Source organism: Triticum urartu, chromosome 4A (genome assembly GCF_056163025.1).
Source record: "Triticum urartu cultivar PI428250 chromosome 4A, HENAU_Tu73, whole genome shotgun sequence".
Classification (NCBI taxonomy): Eukaryota; Viridiplantae; Streptophyta; class Magnoliopsida; order Poales; family Poaceae; genus Triticum; species Triticum urartu.
In genome coordinates this window covers 62491289-62505128 of record NC_141876.1, presented here as the reverse complement: position 1 = coordinate 62505128, position 13840 = coordinate 62491289, and the positions used below count along the sequence as shown (strand labels likewise).

Below are 13840 nucleotides of genomic sequence, written 5' to 3'. Positions count from 1 at the left end.
TTCGGTGTCCCCTAGCATCGCTGCGGGCGATTACGCAGATTGGTTCCGACCACATTCCCCTTCTCCTCTGTTCGGAGAATGAGCACCCCCTCTGCTGCCACGCTTCCCGTTCGAGACCTTCTGGTTGCGTCAACCAGGCTTCACTGCCGCGGTGGTCGCCAAGTGGCGCGAGGCAAGGGACGCCCCCCATAGGGCCCTATCGGCCGTCGATTCTTGGCACTTCTGCGCCAAGCGGTCGCGGTAATTCATGAAAGGGTGGGGGTGCAAACGTGGGTCGGGACATTCGTGAGCGGAAGAAGGCTCTCCTTGAGGGCATCCAGGCCCTCGACCTGCGGGCCAACGCCGCTGGCCTTTCGGTAGACAAATGGATGCTTAGATACGACTTGGAAGATCAGCTCACGATCATCTACACTGACGAGGAGGCCTACTGGCGCTTGCGGGGTACGCAGAATTGGGTCCTCCAGGGGGGCGCTAATACTTCCTACTTCCAGGCTATTGCTAATGGCCGTAGACGCCGCAATTCCATCCCCCTCCTGTGGGATGGTCCGACCCTCCTTCAGCGGCCGGAGGACATCTGGGCGCATGTTGATGGCTTCTACAGAGACCTATTCTCTGCCTCCCCTCGGGGAGGTCTTGCCCTTGCGCAGGAGATTTGGCCTGCACACTGCTGCGTCTCGCCTGCGGATAACGCGGCCCTCATGGCCCCGTTCTCGGAGGAGGAAGTTTGGGAGGCTATTAAGGGCATGAACCCCTCCTCGGCTCCAGGCCCGGATGGCCTCCCGGTGAAGTTCTTCCAGACCTTCTGGAGGTGACAAACCTGAGGTGATGGCCCTATTCGACGAGTTCATGGCTGGGACCATTGACCTTGCCCGGCTGAATTATGGGGTAATCAATCTCGTCCCTAAGGTAACGGGAGCCTCGGACATCTGGCAATTTCGGCCGATTACGATGATTAACGTCATCTTCCGCATCCTCGCGAAGGGGTACGCCATTAGGGTGGCCCCTCTAGCTGACCGAATCACTCACCCTGATCAGTCGGCCTTCATCCAGGGCCGCTATATCCTTGATGGAGTCCTAGTGTTCCACGAAGCTCTCCATGAGGTGCACTCCAAACACCTCAAGGCAGTCTTCCTGAAACTGGACTTCCACAAGGCTTATGACACGATCAGCTGGACCTTCCTTCGGGAATGTTTGCTTCGGAAGGGCTTCGACGATAGGTGAGTGACTAGAGTAATGCAGATGGTCTCTTCAGGCCGCACCGCGGTGAACATTAATGGGGAGATCGGCCCGTTCTTCCCCACGTTTTGTGGGGTCCGCCAGGGCGACCCCTTCTCCCCATTCCTGTTCAACATAGTTGTCGATGCGCTGGCGACCATCCTCGATAAGGCCAAGGCGGCGGGACACATTAAGGGGATTATCTCGCAGCTTGGTGGAGGCAACGGGATCTCCCTCCTCCAATATGCAGACGACACCATTATCATGGTGGAGGGCTCTGAGAGTGATATCTTGAACCTCAAGTTCCTCTTATTGTGCTTCCAGCAGATGTCCGGCCTTAGGATCAACTTCGACAAGAGTGAGGTTATGGTCTTGGGCTACGCCCAAGACGAGCGACAGAGCATAGCGGATCGGCTTAACTGCCTGTTTGGGTGTTTCCCCATGACTTATTTGGGGATACCCATTAGTGACGCCAGGCTTACGGTGGCCGAGCTGCGCCCCACGGTGGGGAAGCTCCAACACCGGATCGAGCCCTGGCAGGGTCAGTGGCTCTCGAAAGCGGCCCGTACGGTACTCATTAACTCGTCCCTCTCCAGCCTCCTATTATTCATCATGAGCTTCTACAGCCTTTCGGAGACTCTTCATCACGAGATTGCCACCGTTCAGGGGCGCTTCTTCTGGGCCGGCGAGGGTGATAAGCAGAAATACCACATGGTTAGGTGGTCTGAGATCTGCAAACCTCGCGAGTAGGGCGGCCTTGGGATCATGTCCTCCAAACGCATGAATATTGCCCTTCTGACTCGGTGGCTCTGGAGGTTGGTAACGGAGATGGTGGCTTGTGGCTACGCATTATTCAGCAGAAATACCTCCGAGGCCAGCCTCTTGCCTTCTGTCAGTGATCTGGGGGCTCCCAGTTCTGTCAATCCATCATTCAGCTCCTCCCTGTCCTCCGGATCGGGACCTCGATCGAGATTGGTTCCGGCACCGCCACGCTGTTCTGGTTCGATCGCTGGACTGGTGACACGCCCCTGGCGGCCCGCTTTCCGGACCTGTTCTCCATCGCGGTTGCCCCTCAGATCTCCGTGGCGACCGCCCTTATTGACTTAGGGTGGCTTGCGTTCTGGAGGCCTTTTGGTCCTGCTGAGAATGCGGACTGGCAGGAGTTGCTTGACTGTATTGCTCTCCATGAGCCGGATCTCACGTCTGACGATGACCGCGCCAGGTGGTGCCTCGAGCCGTACGGTCAATTCTCCACCAAATCTCTCTATCTGGCATCGCCCCCTCGCTCGGCCATGAGGCTCTTTCCTCCATTTGGGAGATTCACCTCCCCTTGAAAATTAGGATCTTCCTGTGGCAATGGACTCGCGGCCGCCTCCCTTCTGGCGTTGAGATTCTGAAGCGCAATGGCCCTGGTGATGGGCGGTGCCCGCTCTGTGGGCCTGAAGAAGATTCGAATCATATCTTCTTCACCTGCGTGTCTGCGCAGTTCCTATGGAGCTGTTTCCGCGAGATTGTGGGTGGAAGCTGGGACCATACCAACTTCCCCGCTCTCTTTGCCGAACTCCAGGCGATCCCCCCGCGCTGCGCCACATTAGGTGGCTGACCATTGGGGTCCTTGCCTGGACGCTGTGGACTGTTAGGAATAAACTTGTAATTCAGCGCATCCCTCTTCATCGTGCTACTGACGCTTTGTTCAAATGGTCTGGTTACTTGCAGCTCTGGCGGCCGCTTAGCTGTCCCAGGGAGAGAGACGCCATCACCTCCATCATCACTCAGCTTCGCACGATGGCTCTCCGGTTGACTCCACCGCTTCCCCCGCCACCACCAGAACCAGATTAGTTTGTCGTCTTCTCGCCGCCACCTCCGCCGTCTAGGGGTGTTTCGTGTATGTTGGTGTTATGTTGGGTTTGTTATACTGTGCCCACAGCGGAAGTTGGGTCTCTGTGTGTCTGTGTGTGAGTGCTAGACCCTGTCTGCGGTGGCGTTGTGTGGGTACGTTGTGTGTCCCGTTGTTGCTCGTTACTCTTTGCTTGGTGGTTGCTTTATTTATAAAGCGGGGCGAAAGCCCTTTTCAATAAAAGAAAATTACACCGCCTATTAGTTTAACCCATTGCAACTAGCATTAATTCATCATTTGACTATATTGACAGGATTCCTGGTGAATGGACCTCGCTTGACTACATTGACATGATTCCTTGTGAATGGACCCCGCTTGTAAGTGCACATATGGCAAAAATTCTAACCGGTGAATAAAAAATTCAATGTTTTATTTTCAAATTTTAGTATTTTCGAAAATAAAAAACAATCCAGTAAATCATATATGTGTTGAGTGAATAAAATTTATCGATTTTTTCTTTTCAAAATTTAATATTTTCGAAAATACAAAAAACTGTGAATCATATATGTATCGATCGAGTAAAGAACTGGAAAATATTGACCCATTCTGACCATAGTTTTGAGAGATACTAGAAGTTTTAGGTGCACCACGTGACACGTGTTAAGCGACCTAAAAAATTAAAAAGAAAGTTTTAATTAGGTTGAATCGACTGATGTGACATGATTTTTTGGCCACATGTGCACTTACAGGCAGGACCCACCTATTGCAAACCTTGACAACAGATTCAAATGATGAATTAGAGCTATATGCAACCGATTACAGCAATAGATGATGTTTTGTGTAGCAAATTAAAATAGGGTGTGTTCCACAAATTCCATCCCAACAATGGATGGCTTGTGCAATTTTTATCTACATGGGTACATGTCACGTTCTGCTTTTCAGAGCTCGTAGTAACATTCATGACGCGAGCCCTATTTTGGTTTTATTATTCCATAGCTGCCTTGCCTCAGTTGCCTGCCACAATGTGCGGCAGAGATTTATGGAATCTGAGAAGGAACGAAGAGGACGAGCCAAGGACCGCCCGGACCGGGGCATGTGACCCTTGTTTGTTCCAGCTTTCACTATCTTCCATGAGTTTCAGTTCCAAACTGTTACAAGACTCCGTTTAGATCTTACAACTGAATCGCACCATTGGCAATGAAGCTCAATTCAAGAGTATTTTTTACAGTTTTTTTTTCTTTTGCGGGAAGAGTGTTTTTATACGTTAGAACTTTAGGCTTGCCCTAATCAGATTTTTTTTTATCTGAAAAGAGTTTTATTTCACCGTAATAGGGTTACAATCGAGAGTCAAAAGATTCTCTATACATGGTGGTGCGCTACGTAGCCATACAACAGTACTACTTTCTAATCGAAAGGCCTTCCCCGAACGAAGCTAACAATGCTTCTGAGGAGTCCGACTAGACAATAACAGGAGCTTCAATATGTTGCAACACCAATGCCATACCTTGCATGATAGCATGTAACTCTGCCTTAAGAGCGTCAATGCAATTAAAAATATATCGATATGCAGCAAAGATAACCCCACCGTCATGTCGATCTCAAGATCATGCCGGCCGCCGCCGTGCCGTCCACTCAAGAAAGATCCGTCCACGGACAAAGCAATACTCCTAGTCAGACTTTTCTAACTTTTTTTTAAACTAAACACACTTGCTTTATTAATCAATGAAGTTCATATGGATACAATGTAAGTCTGGCGGGTTTAGAAGCCACACGTGGCGCCCGAAATCCAGACCAAAAAAATGCTTAGCAAGGCTACGTGCCTCGAGATTGAACTCTCTTCCTTCGAAGATGAAGGAGCAATGACTGAACTCTTTCGAAGTTTATGTGATCTCCTTGATGACGCTCGCATAGACGCCCCCCGCTTGATGTCTAATATCATGAACCACCCCTTTACAGTCTGAGGCAATGAGAACACGCGGTAATGAGAGGTCCTAATGCCAAAGCCTCACGGCAAGCCAACATCCAAGAGTCGCCGGATCCGAAATCCCCCTGCATCTGATCACTGAAGATCCCAAATAGTGGCCATTATGGTCTCTGCAAACCGCACCAAATGAACCTTCAGATTGATCTCTTGCAACAGCTCCATCGACCCTTATTTAGCCACTCCTTCAGGCGGAGGGATCCACCTCGGCTGGCCCTGCGTCCGGGGTACAACAGCGGCTCTCATTGGTCTCTTCGTCTTGCACTCCTGAAGCTCACGCAAATATTTTTTGATAAACAAATGGGTAGCCAGAGGGCTTTGAAAGATATGTTCATGGAGTGCTTGTCTTCTAGCATACCATATTGCCCACAAACTCACAAGTACTTGGGTGAATTCAGACGGGGACAAAGTGTCCATGAGGGTGAAAACCCATCTCTTGGCATCAGGTTCTGTCATGCTGACCAAAGCCTCTAGGAGGTCGGGGTCCTGTAGTGCCCATACACACCGTGCAACAGAACAATGCAATAGCGAATGCTGCCATGAATCCTCCGCGCCACAGAGCCCGCAAACAGTAGTAGTCGACATGTTCTGATCATGTAATAAATCTGTTGTAGGGATGGAGTGCTGAGCAAGCCTCCATAAGAAAAAATTTACCTTCGAAGGGACATCAATGTTCCATAGTCTTGACCATGCCTTATGTTCACCTGTTGTGTCCGATGAATTTCCCCGGCCTTCAAGCCAAGCTTCTCACCTCATCTTCGTCTCAACAAGCATGCGATATGCTGAGCATACCGTGAAGACACCATTCCTCTCGTGCACCCACTCCTAGAAGTCATCGATATGTCTTGTACAGAGGGGAATGGATAGGATCGCATGTTCATCTGTTGGTAAAAATACCGATGTGATTGTGGCTTGGTCCCATTCGGCACCCGGCAAGATCAATGCACCCACATGTATAGGCGGATTGACTATCCTGCTAACAATAGGCCTCATATTTGATGCCCTTGGTAGCCAATTATGTTCCCATATATTTGTTGTTTTTCCATCACCAATCCGACGTATCAAGCCTTGAACAAGAACATCCAGGCCCTCTAGAATAGACCTCCAAATCTGAGAAGGGGCTGCTCCAATTTCAGCATGCAAAAAGTCACACGAATCGAGGTACTTTGCTTTGAGGATTCGTGCATTGAGTGACTCCAGCTGAGTTAGGATCCTCCAAGCTTGCCTAGCGAGAAGAGCTAGATTGAAGAGTTCAACATCTCGGAACCCTAGTCCCCCACAGGACTTAGGTCTTGTCAACGTGCTCCACGAGACCCAACTAGGTTTTCTCTTCCCCTCCTTGCTGCCCCACCAAAACTTTCGGATTAATAGGTTTTCGAGACTTTTCAAACTTAACTAGGTTTATAGAAGAATCTATCAACATTTATAATGTAAAATAAGTTTTATCACTCCCTCCGATCCATATTAATTGTCCCTCGACAACTAATATGAATCGGAGGGAGTATCTCGTTTTTATAGACTTAGTTAAATAGAATGAAGTTTCACTTAAGACAAAACAAAAACTTCAAACAAATTAGAATAGCAGGAGTACATGAAAATAAAATTTATAACACAATTAGTTTTATTACCTCTTTATTTTTAATCTTTTTTCCCGAGACAAATTAGTCCATTTTAGTAAGACTGTAGGGACATGGTGGTCTGCGTTTTCCCTTGTGGCGCCGCTGGTTACTAGCGCTCTCCCATCTCAAGGGCTCTTTTATTCGAAGGATTTTTATGATTTCTTTAGTATTAAGGTTTTCTTGTATACCGGTCATCTGATTCCCACTAATTTGGATTTTTTTATTTTCATAATTTTGATATTATGTGTGTGTGTGTGTGTGTGTGTGTGTGTGTGTGTGCTAAAATGTCTTAGAATATTTTCTAATTCACTAATTTTCAAAATATTCATCATCTTTTCGAAATGTTTAACGGTTATTTAAAAAAATGCTCTATCATGTATACATTATGTTTACGCATACCTAAACAAATCTTCCTACCTTACTGAAAAAACACATAACTAAACACAATAATCATGAATTAAAAACTATCCATCCTGTATTTAGAAAATATTCATCCTGTATTTCAAAATTTTCCATTGCACAATAAAAAATGTATGCCAAAATTTGTTCATTGTGCATTAATAAAAGTTCATGTCATTCAAAAAGTTCACCCATTTGAAAATAATTGAAGCAGTTTATTAAACAAAATTGTCACATATTTTTAATAAATTTTATGAGTTTATAAAAATTTGTTGAATATTTATAAAATGTTCGTGTATTTCTCAAATGGAAATATTTTTTGGCACAATTTAGAAAAAAATTATGTATTTTTCAAAAATAAAAAAAATCATATGTTAAAAATAAGTATTCATGTGCCTGTAGAATATGTCTGTGTTTCTAAAGAGATATATTCATGTATCTTTACCCCAGAATTTAGAGGGAAAACAAAACAAAATTGTCGCCCCACTATACTTTTACATAAACATATGTACGGAGGAGCAGCCAGTGCCATACCACTCGGTCCATAATACAGCCGCATATGTATACATTTTGTCAGGGGTGGCCGCACACAAATACTCTCTTTGTTTCTAAATATAAGTTTTTTTTAGATTTTAATATGAACTATATACGGAAGTATATAGACATAAGTATTTTAGAGTGTAGATTTATTTATTTTGCTCTGTATGTAGTTTATATTAAAATCTCTAAAAATAACATATATTTAGAAACGGTGGGATTACATATCAATAGGCCGTATTCGTCAGAACTACATTTGTTGGCCAGTCCTTACGTTGTGTGCTATGGGCGACCATGACATGCACCTTACAGTAAATGAGCTACCCCTAAAACATGCGGTAAGTGAGCTATAGACGCGGCCGGTAGACATGTATGTTGACGTCACGTCTGGACTTCAAGAACGAGAGCTCCTCCTCGGCACCTTACTTTAAGGCTTTGTATAATACAAAATGCTTAAGAAAGATGCTTGAAGAAATAAATTAGACTTCTCTTAAGCATCAGTGTTTATTTGTACAGGGCAGGCGCTTAATTAGACGCCTCTTTTGTAAAAGTAGGCACCAGTGCTTCAGAAAAATCTAGTTCATTTTTCTAAGCATCTCTTTATGCACCTAGCACTGTACAAGACCTAACCGCCCGAGAATGCAGCCAGCGCTCACACACCCTCTTTCTTTTCATCGAATTGTAGATAAAGCTATTTCTCTCCTTCGAGTGTGAGCACTTTCAAAAGCAGGAAGTAGGTATGCTTTCTAGAGTAGGATCTTTCATCAACCCAGAATAATAGTGTTGGCTGGCCTAACAACGAGCAAGTGCTCGCTCGTTGTTGACCGGTCGCTCCGATAATCCTGATTCGCTGGCAGCAGTTAACGGATGACTTTATAGGAAAATGTGTTTAAAAAAATCATGATAGGAGAAAACTTCATGAATTCAAAAAATAATCGCGAGTTCGAAAAAAGTGAAGGGATTTGGAAAAAAGTTTGAAATTTAGAAAAAGTTCATGAATTCAAAAAAGGTCATAATTTTGATTTAAAAAATCACGAATTTGAAACAATATTGGGAGATTTGGGGAAAAAGTGCACATATTTTCAAAAAAAGATCATCAATATTGATAAAAATTCCCGAATTTTACTTTTTTTATAGATTTGGACAAAAGTTCATCGTTTTCGATATGAAAATGTTCACGGGGCTTGAAAATAAAATCGTAAATTTTGAAAAAGTTCATGAATTTGAACATATTCATGCATTTGAAAAAAGTTCACGCATTTATAAAAGAAAAAAGGGAAAAAAGAAAAGAAAAGGGTGAATAAAAACCTTCTAGAAAACAAAAGAAAAATTAAAAAGTGTCAGTAGCTTCTTGAAGCTTCCCAAAACCGACTGGAAGCTTCTAGAAGCTTCACAAATCCTGTACATGTCACTTTCGAGAAAAAACGAAACAAGATCGCTGCTATTGAAAGAAAGAAAAAAAATGGTAAAATGAGCCGAGCCCAAGTGGAGGATGGGGTGTGCACCGGTTTGGAGTTTGTACTATAACCGGCGCCTGAAGCTCCAAATAGCACTTGGGCTTGAGCTCATATATACTCGTGCACAGCCCAAACATTGCAGCTACAAATGCAGACATAGTTTTTCCTACCTCTCGCTTAATTCGATTAGCCTGTTAGTAGCATTTGTCTTATGATTTTTATTACTTCTTATCTTTTATATTATCTCTTCATCCATTTTGTCAAATTATGTTGAAATTTAAATGATTTTTTTTCTTTCTGTTTTGTCCTTCATTGTAGTTATTCATACAAATTCCTTGTGAATTCATTCACAAAACTTGTCTATGCTAGTTTTATTTTAATTTACTGATCCACATAAATTTGTCTGATATTCTTCTTCGCATGCTGATTTTTTTCTGAAACAATAAATATTGATCTTTGTTTACAAAAATTCTTAGCGAGTTCCACATGATTTTGTAAGTCACGCGGACATACTTTATGGACGGGGGTACATATTTCAAAATTATCGCCATGCACTAAAGGTTATTAGAATTAGCTTGTAGAAGCAACTTTAGAAAAAAAAAACAATTGTACATTTTGTTTCATATGCATGTACAATTTTATTTTGTTATAAACAAAAAAACACATGTTGGGGAGCACATTGTTTAAAATTTTCATACGATACTGTTTATTTGTGGAAATATATTTAGAATTTACTCTAAAATCATTTTGACGTGCATGGGCAGTTTATTTATTATGAATGAACACGTTTTTGTAGTCAATTACTCCTAGATCATAAATATTTTTTTTAATATTACACTCGTTTCAAAGTTTTTGTTAAGCACATTTAGAATTCTTTCTTTTTTTAGAAACGCACATTTATAATTCATAGGTGTTAAGCACGGTGCCGTCGGGCGAGGCGCACCATGCAGACAGTCCCAAAAGGTAGAGTATGCGTTTCTCAGAATTAAAAGTACTGGAGTACGCAACGTGGCTGCAGCCTGCAGGGATGAGATTTCTAAGGAAAAGTTTGCAGGGATGACGTACGCCCCTTTGCCGCGGGCCGTTGACGCTTGAGCTCCACTCCTGGCAGTGGCACTGGCACTCAACAACCAACAAACCAACCCAGCCACGGCCAGAAACTGGCGCCGGCCACTGCGGCAGTGTCGCTGCAAGGCGCGGCAAGCGTGCATCCATCGCGTCCCTGCCACTGCCACTGACCCTGCCAGTGCCAGTGCCAATGCAGCGGCCGCGCGCGTCCCGGCGTGCCCTCCTGCAGCACGGCGGCATGCCATTGCCATGCATGGCTTGGCACCCACTCCACTGAGACGATCAAGCCATACTGCGCCGCCACTACCGCCTGCCCGCGCAGCTCCCCGGCCGGCCAGTCGGGGTACGCACCACATGGAAACCTCAGCCCGATCGCGTGCAGCATCGCAGGAACCACCTGGACCTGGTGGTGGCCGGCCGGTAGCGCACGGCGGCCGTGATGTGCACGTACGGCGAGCGATCGTGCACCAGCACATCACAGCGCAGACCGATCGTGCCGCGGAAAAGCCACTCGCCACAGCGTCCGATCCGGTCCGGCCCGCCCCGGCCGGCCGACGGTGCGGCACTGTGCCTTCCTCTTTCCGGCCCTGATCGATGTTGCTTCCACTCCAAGCACCCGTCAATCAACGAAAAGGCAGTTCAGATTCAGGCAGGGTGAAAAGGCACCGATGATTAACACTGACTACTAGTTTTGTTGCATGATGAACACGGATCGACGGACGCTCGCTCCAGTCCGGTTTTTGACGTGACGTGACATGGCATGGGCCGTTCCCGATCCCCACAGTGGCCGGGCATGTGTAAGACGTACGCCTCGCTCCATGCATGTGGTGTCGGTGTCATTCCTCTGATGATCCTTCCTTTCTGCTTTCCATGTGCAGCTGCATGTGTTGTGTGCTTTCGCTTTCACTGTTTTGCTCTCGGTGTTCGGTGTTAACGTGCTGCTGGACCTGGACGGCGTGGTGCATGCGCGCGCGCAACAACGTAAGTACGCACGTACGTACGGCGAGCTAATCTCGACCGCCCTTGAGGTACCATGCATCGCTGGTCTTACTGTCCAGTGTGCTAATGATCAGCCATCATAGACGATAGATGTGTTCCGTCGCTGATCTTTGGATCTAGATTTGGTTCACCATATATATTTCCCATGCACTAGCTACGTCAAGGATTAACATGTAGACTCGTACGACTCTCTTATCGTGTTCAACTCTCTAGAGGCCGGCTCTATGCATAATTGCATATGACGGGTCAGGACGACTAACCCATGCATACACCAATACATGCTGCATGCAATTATACGTAGAGCCGGCGCGGCACGCAGACGCATGTGGTATATACTGTACTAGGTACAAGCATGCATGTGGCTGGCGAATCATCGAGCCGAAAGCAGCCGCGTGCGTGCATGTACTGATGTACGCAAGGCAAATCATCAACCATGCATCGAGGGCGATCGAGATCAATGCATGCATGATGCATGCATGCATGCATGTACGTTGCGCTAATGGCTAGCCCAGCCTAGTACTCCAATTTCGGGAGCGTACGTACGTGCGTATCATTATCATGTTCCTGGTTAGGAGCGTGCCATTCTCTCGTCCGAGCGCATGCATGTGCGCATGTGCGGCCAACTTAAATTGGGTCGGCCTCGATAGCCCATGGCCCCAGTGCTCTGCTCTCTTCCGGGAAAGAGGGAAACGACCGTGCATGTAGTAGTACATCGCTTACTGTTTTCTACGAGTAGCGTGAGCTGGTGAACGGCATGTAAATGCTTACGAGTCATTCATTGTTTTACTTGACGATTGCCTTGCATGAACGGAAAGCCGTCACGCTACATATACATATACATAAGCACACAGTGCTGCGTTCAAGTGTTCAACAATGGTAATGTAACAGGAGATGGTCGTGACCTTTTGTCATGATTTTCATAGCTAGTATAGGGGTGGACGGACGAGGACGCACGGCGCACGGTCCGGTCCACGCTGTCCGGGACGCCCTAGGGAGACCGATGGCGCTGAAATCAATTCCGCTTCCGTGCGTGTCGGACGTCTACGCTGCGCACGGGACCAGCTTAGGCCGAGGGTATCCATCGTATCAATGTCGCGCCCGCGCCGCGCGGTGGTGTGGTTGCATTGCATGCACTCACCAATAATCCAGCGACCGATCGGTCTCCCTTCATTCGTTCGACTGGTGATTCCGCACGCCGGGCAGAGAAGCTACTACCAGTAGAAAGCTGATCGATCGATGTACGTACGTGGGGGGTTGCATGCATGCATGCATGTATAGATCGATTTCAGGTATAGTAGTACAGATCTGCATGTACCCGGGTGTGGTCAAGCTCGTCTCTGTACGTACATGTGCGCTGGCTAGCCTTATGTGTCTGTCCAACAAGGCTCCATCTGGTCGGGTCTTCTCCTTGTGCCGTTTTGTAGACGGCGCAGCAGTTGGCTAATGGCCTACAGTATAATGCGATAATCATCTACACGAATACCACGTATGTAGGCATGCATGTATCCTCCCCGGTGCCAACCTATTTCCAGAGGATCAGCATCGGCCTACCTACTTCCTCGCGCCCACACGATCGACAGCTTCAATTAAAAGGTGCCTCAGTCCCAGTAAACCGTACACTCCCAGTCTGTACATATCACCCCGTACGCTTTTGCATTTCAGCAGTAAACCGGCTGTCATATCCCAGCGAGGGTCGGTAAAAAGAAGAACGATATCCAACACACTTCTACCTAAGGCTAAGGCCTTGTAGAATGCTAGGTGTTTAAAAAGGTGCTTAGGAAAAATAAACCGGACTGTCTAAGAGTATCTCCAGTTGCGCCCCAACAAGCCCTCCCAAGGCTCTTTTTTATCGCCGGCGCCGAAAAATCGACCCACTCGCGTCCCAGAAAGCCCACTTTTCCCCATTAGGGCAGAATTTGGGGCCGGCGAACCCAGGCCGAACCCGGTGCACTGGAGGGGGCGCCCGGAGGCGCCGGGGGAAACAATTTAGGCAAGAAAACCTGGCGGGCCCGCCGCGTCAGCGACCGGGCGCGTTCGTCGTCCTCATCTCCTCGGTTTCCTGCGGAGAATCAATGCCAAGGCCGCCGCGCTGCGCAGGTCAGCCTTCCATTGATGCCTCATGGGAGTCGCAGTGAAGGCGCCGCAACGCGTGTCCCGCCCGCTCCTGCCACGCGTACGCACGGCGACCGCCCTCTCGCCGCCCACGCACGGCTATAAAAACCGCCCCTCCCTCATCGGTCAGCGCACACTCCATCGCCACAGAACCCTCTCCCCCTCTCGACCTCTCACTGCCGACGCGCGTCTCTCCTCTCTCCCCGGCGACGAGCATGGCCGAGCGCTACCCAGGCGATGGTGTAGCGGCCAACGGCTTCGGCCGCCGCCACCTGCAGGAGGATGAGGCACGTCTCCTCTACGAGGCCGACTACCCGGCACCGCCGGACATGCGTGTGCCGGGCACCAGGAGGCTCAGCGCCGGCGGCATCCCGGTGCCTCCAGCACCCACCGGAGCCGCTCGGCTCGCCGAAATCGCGCGCATCCGGTCCTTGCTGCCGGAGCAGGCGCGGAACCAGCCGAGGTACGCCCCTAATAGCAACGCGCTGTGGACGGTGTACTTCGAGAAGCACCACGAGGAGCAAATCGCCTCCACCAACGGCGTCGAGCCCCGCGTCCGCCTCAACTCCGACGAGCGCTGTCAATGGTGGGGCGTCCCCAGCCGCACACTTGAGGC

General features: G+C 47.8%; 1 protein-coding gene across 1 annotated transcript; it reads left to right on the top strand.

Annotated features, from left to right (window-relative positions):
• Window positions 1-1233: 1233 nt before the first annotated feature.
• LOC147974777 (uncharacterized) lies at window positions 1234-2818 on the top strand. The gene is made up of 3 exons (XM_087520137.1): window positions 1234-1578; window positions 2151-2452; window positions 2557-2818. Exons 1-3 carry the CDS (start codon window positions 1234-1236, stop codon window positions 2816-2818), a joined length of 909 nt encoding a protein of 302 aa, XP_087376263.1.
• Window positions 2819-13840: the final 11022 nt, after the last annotated feature.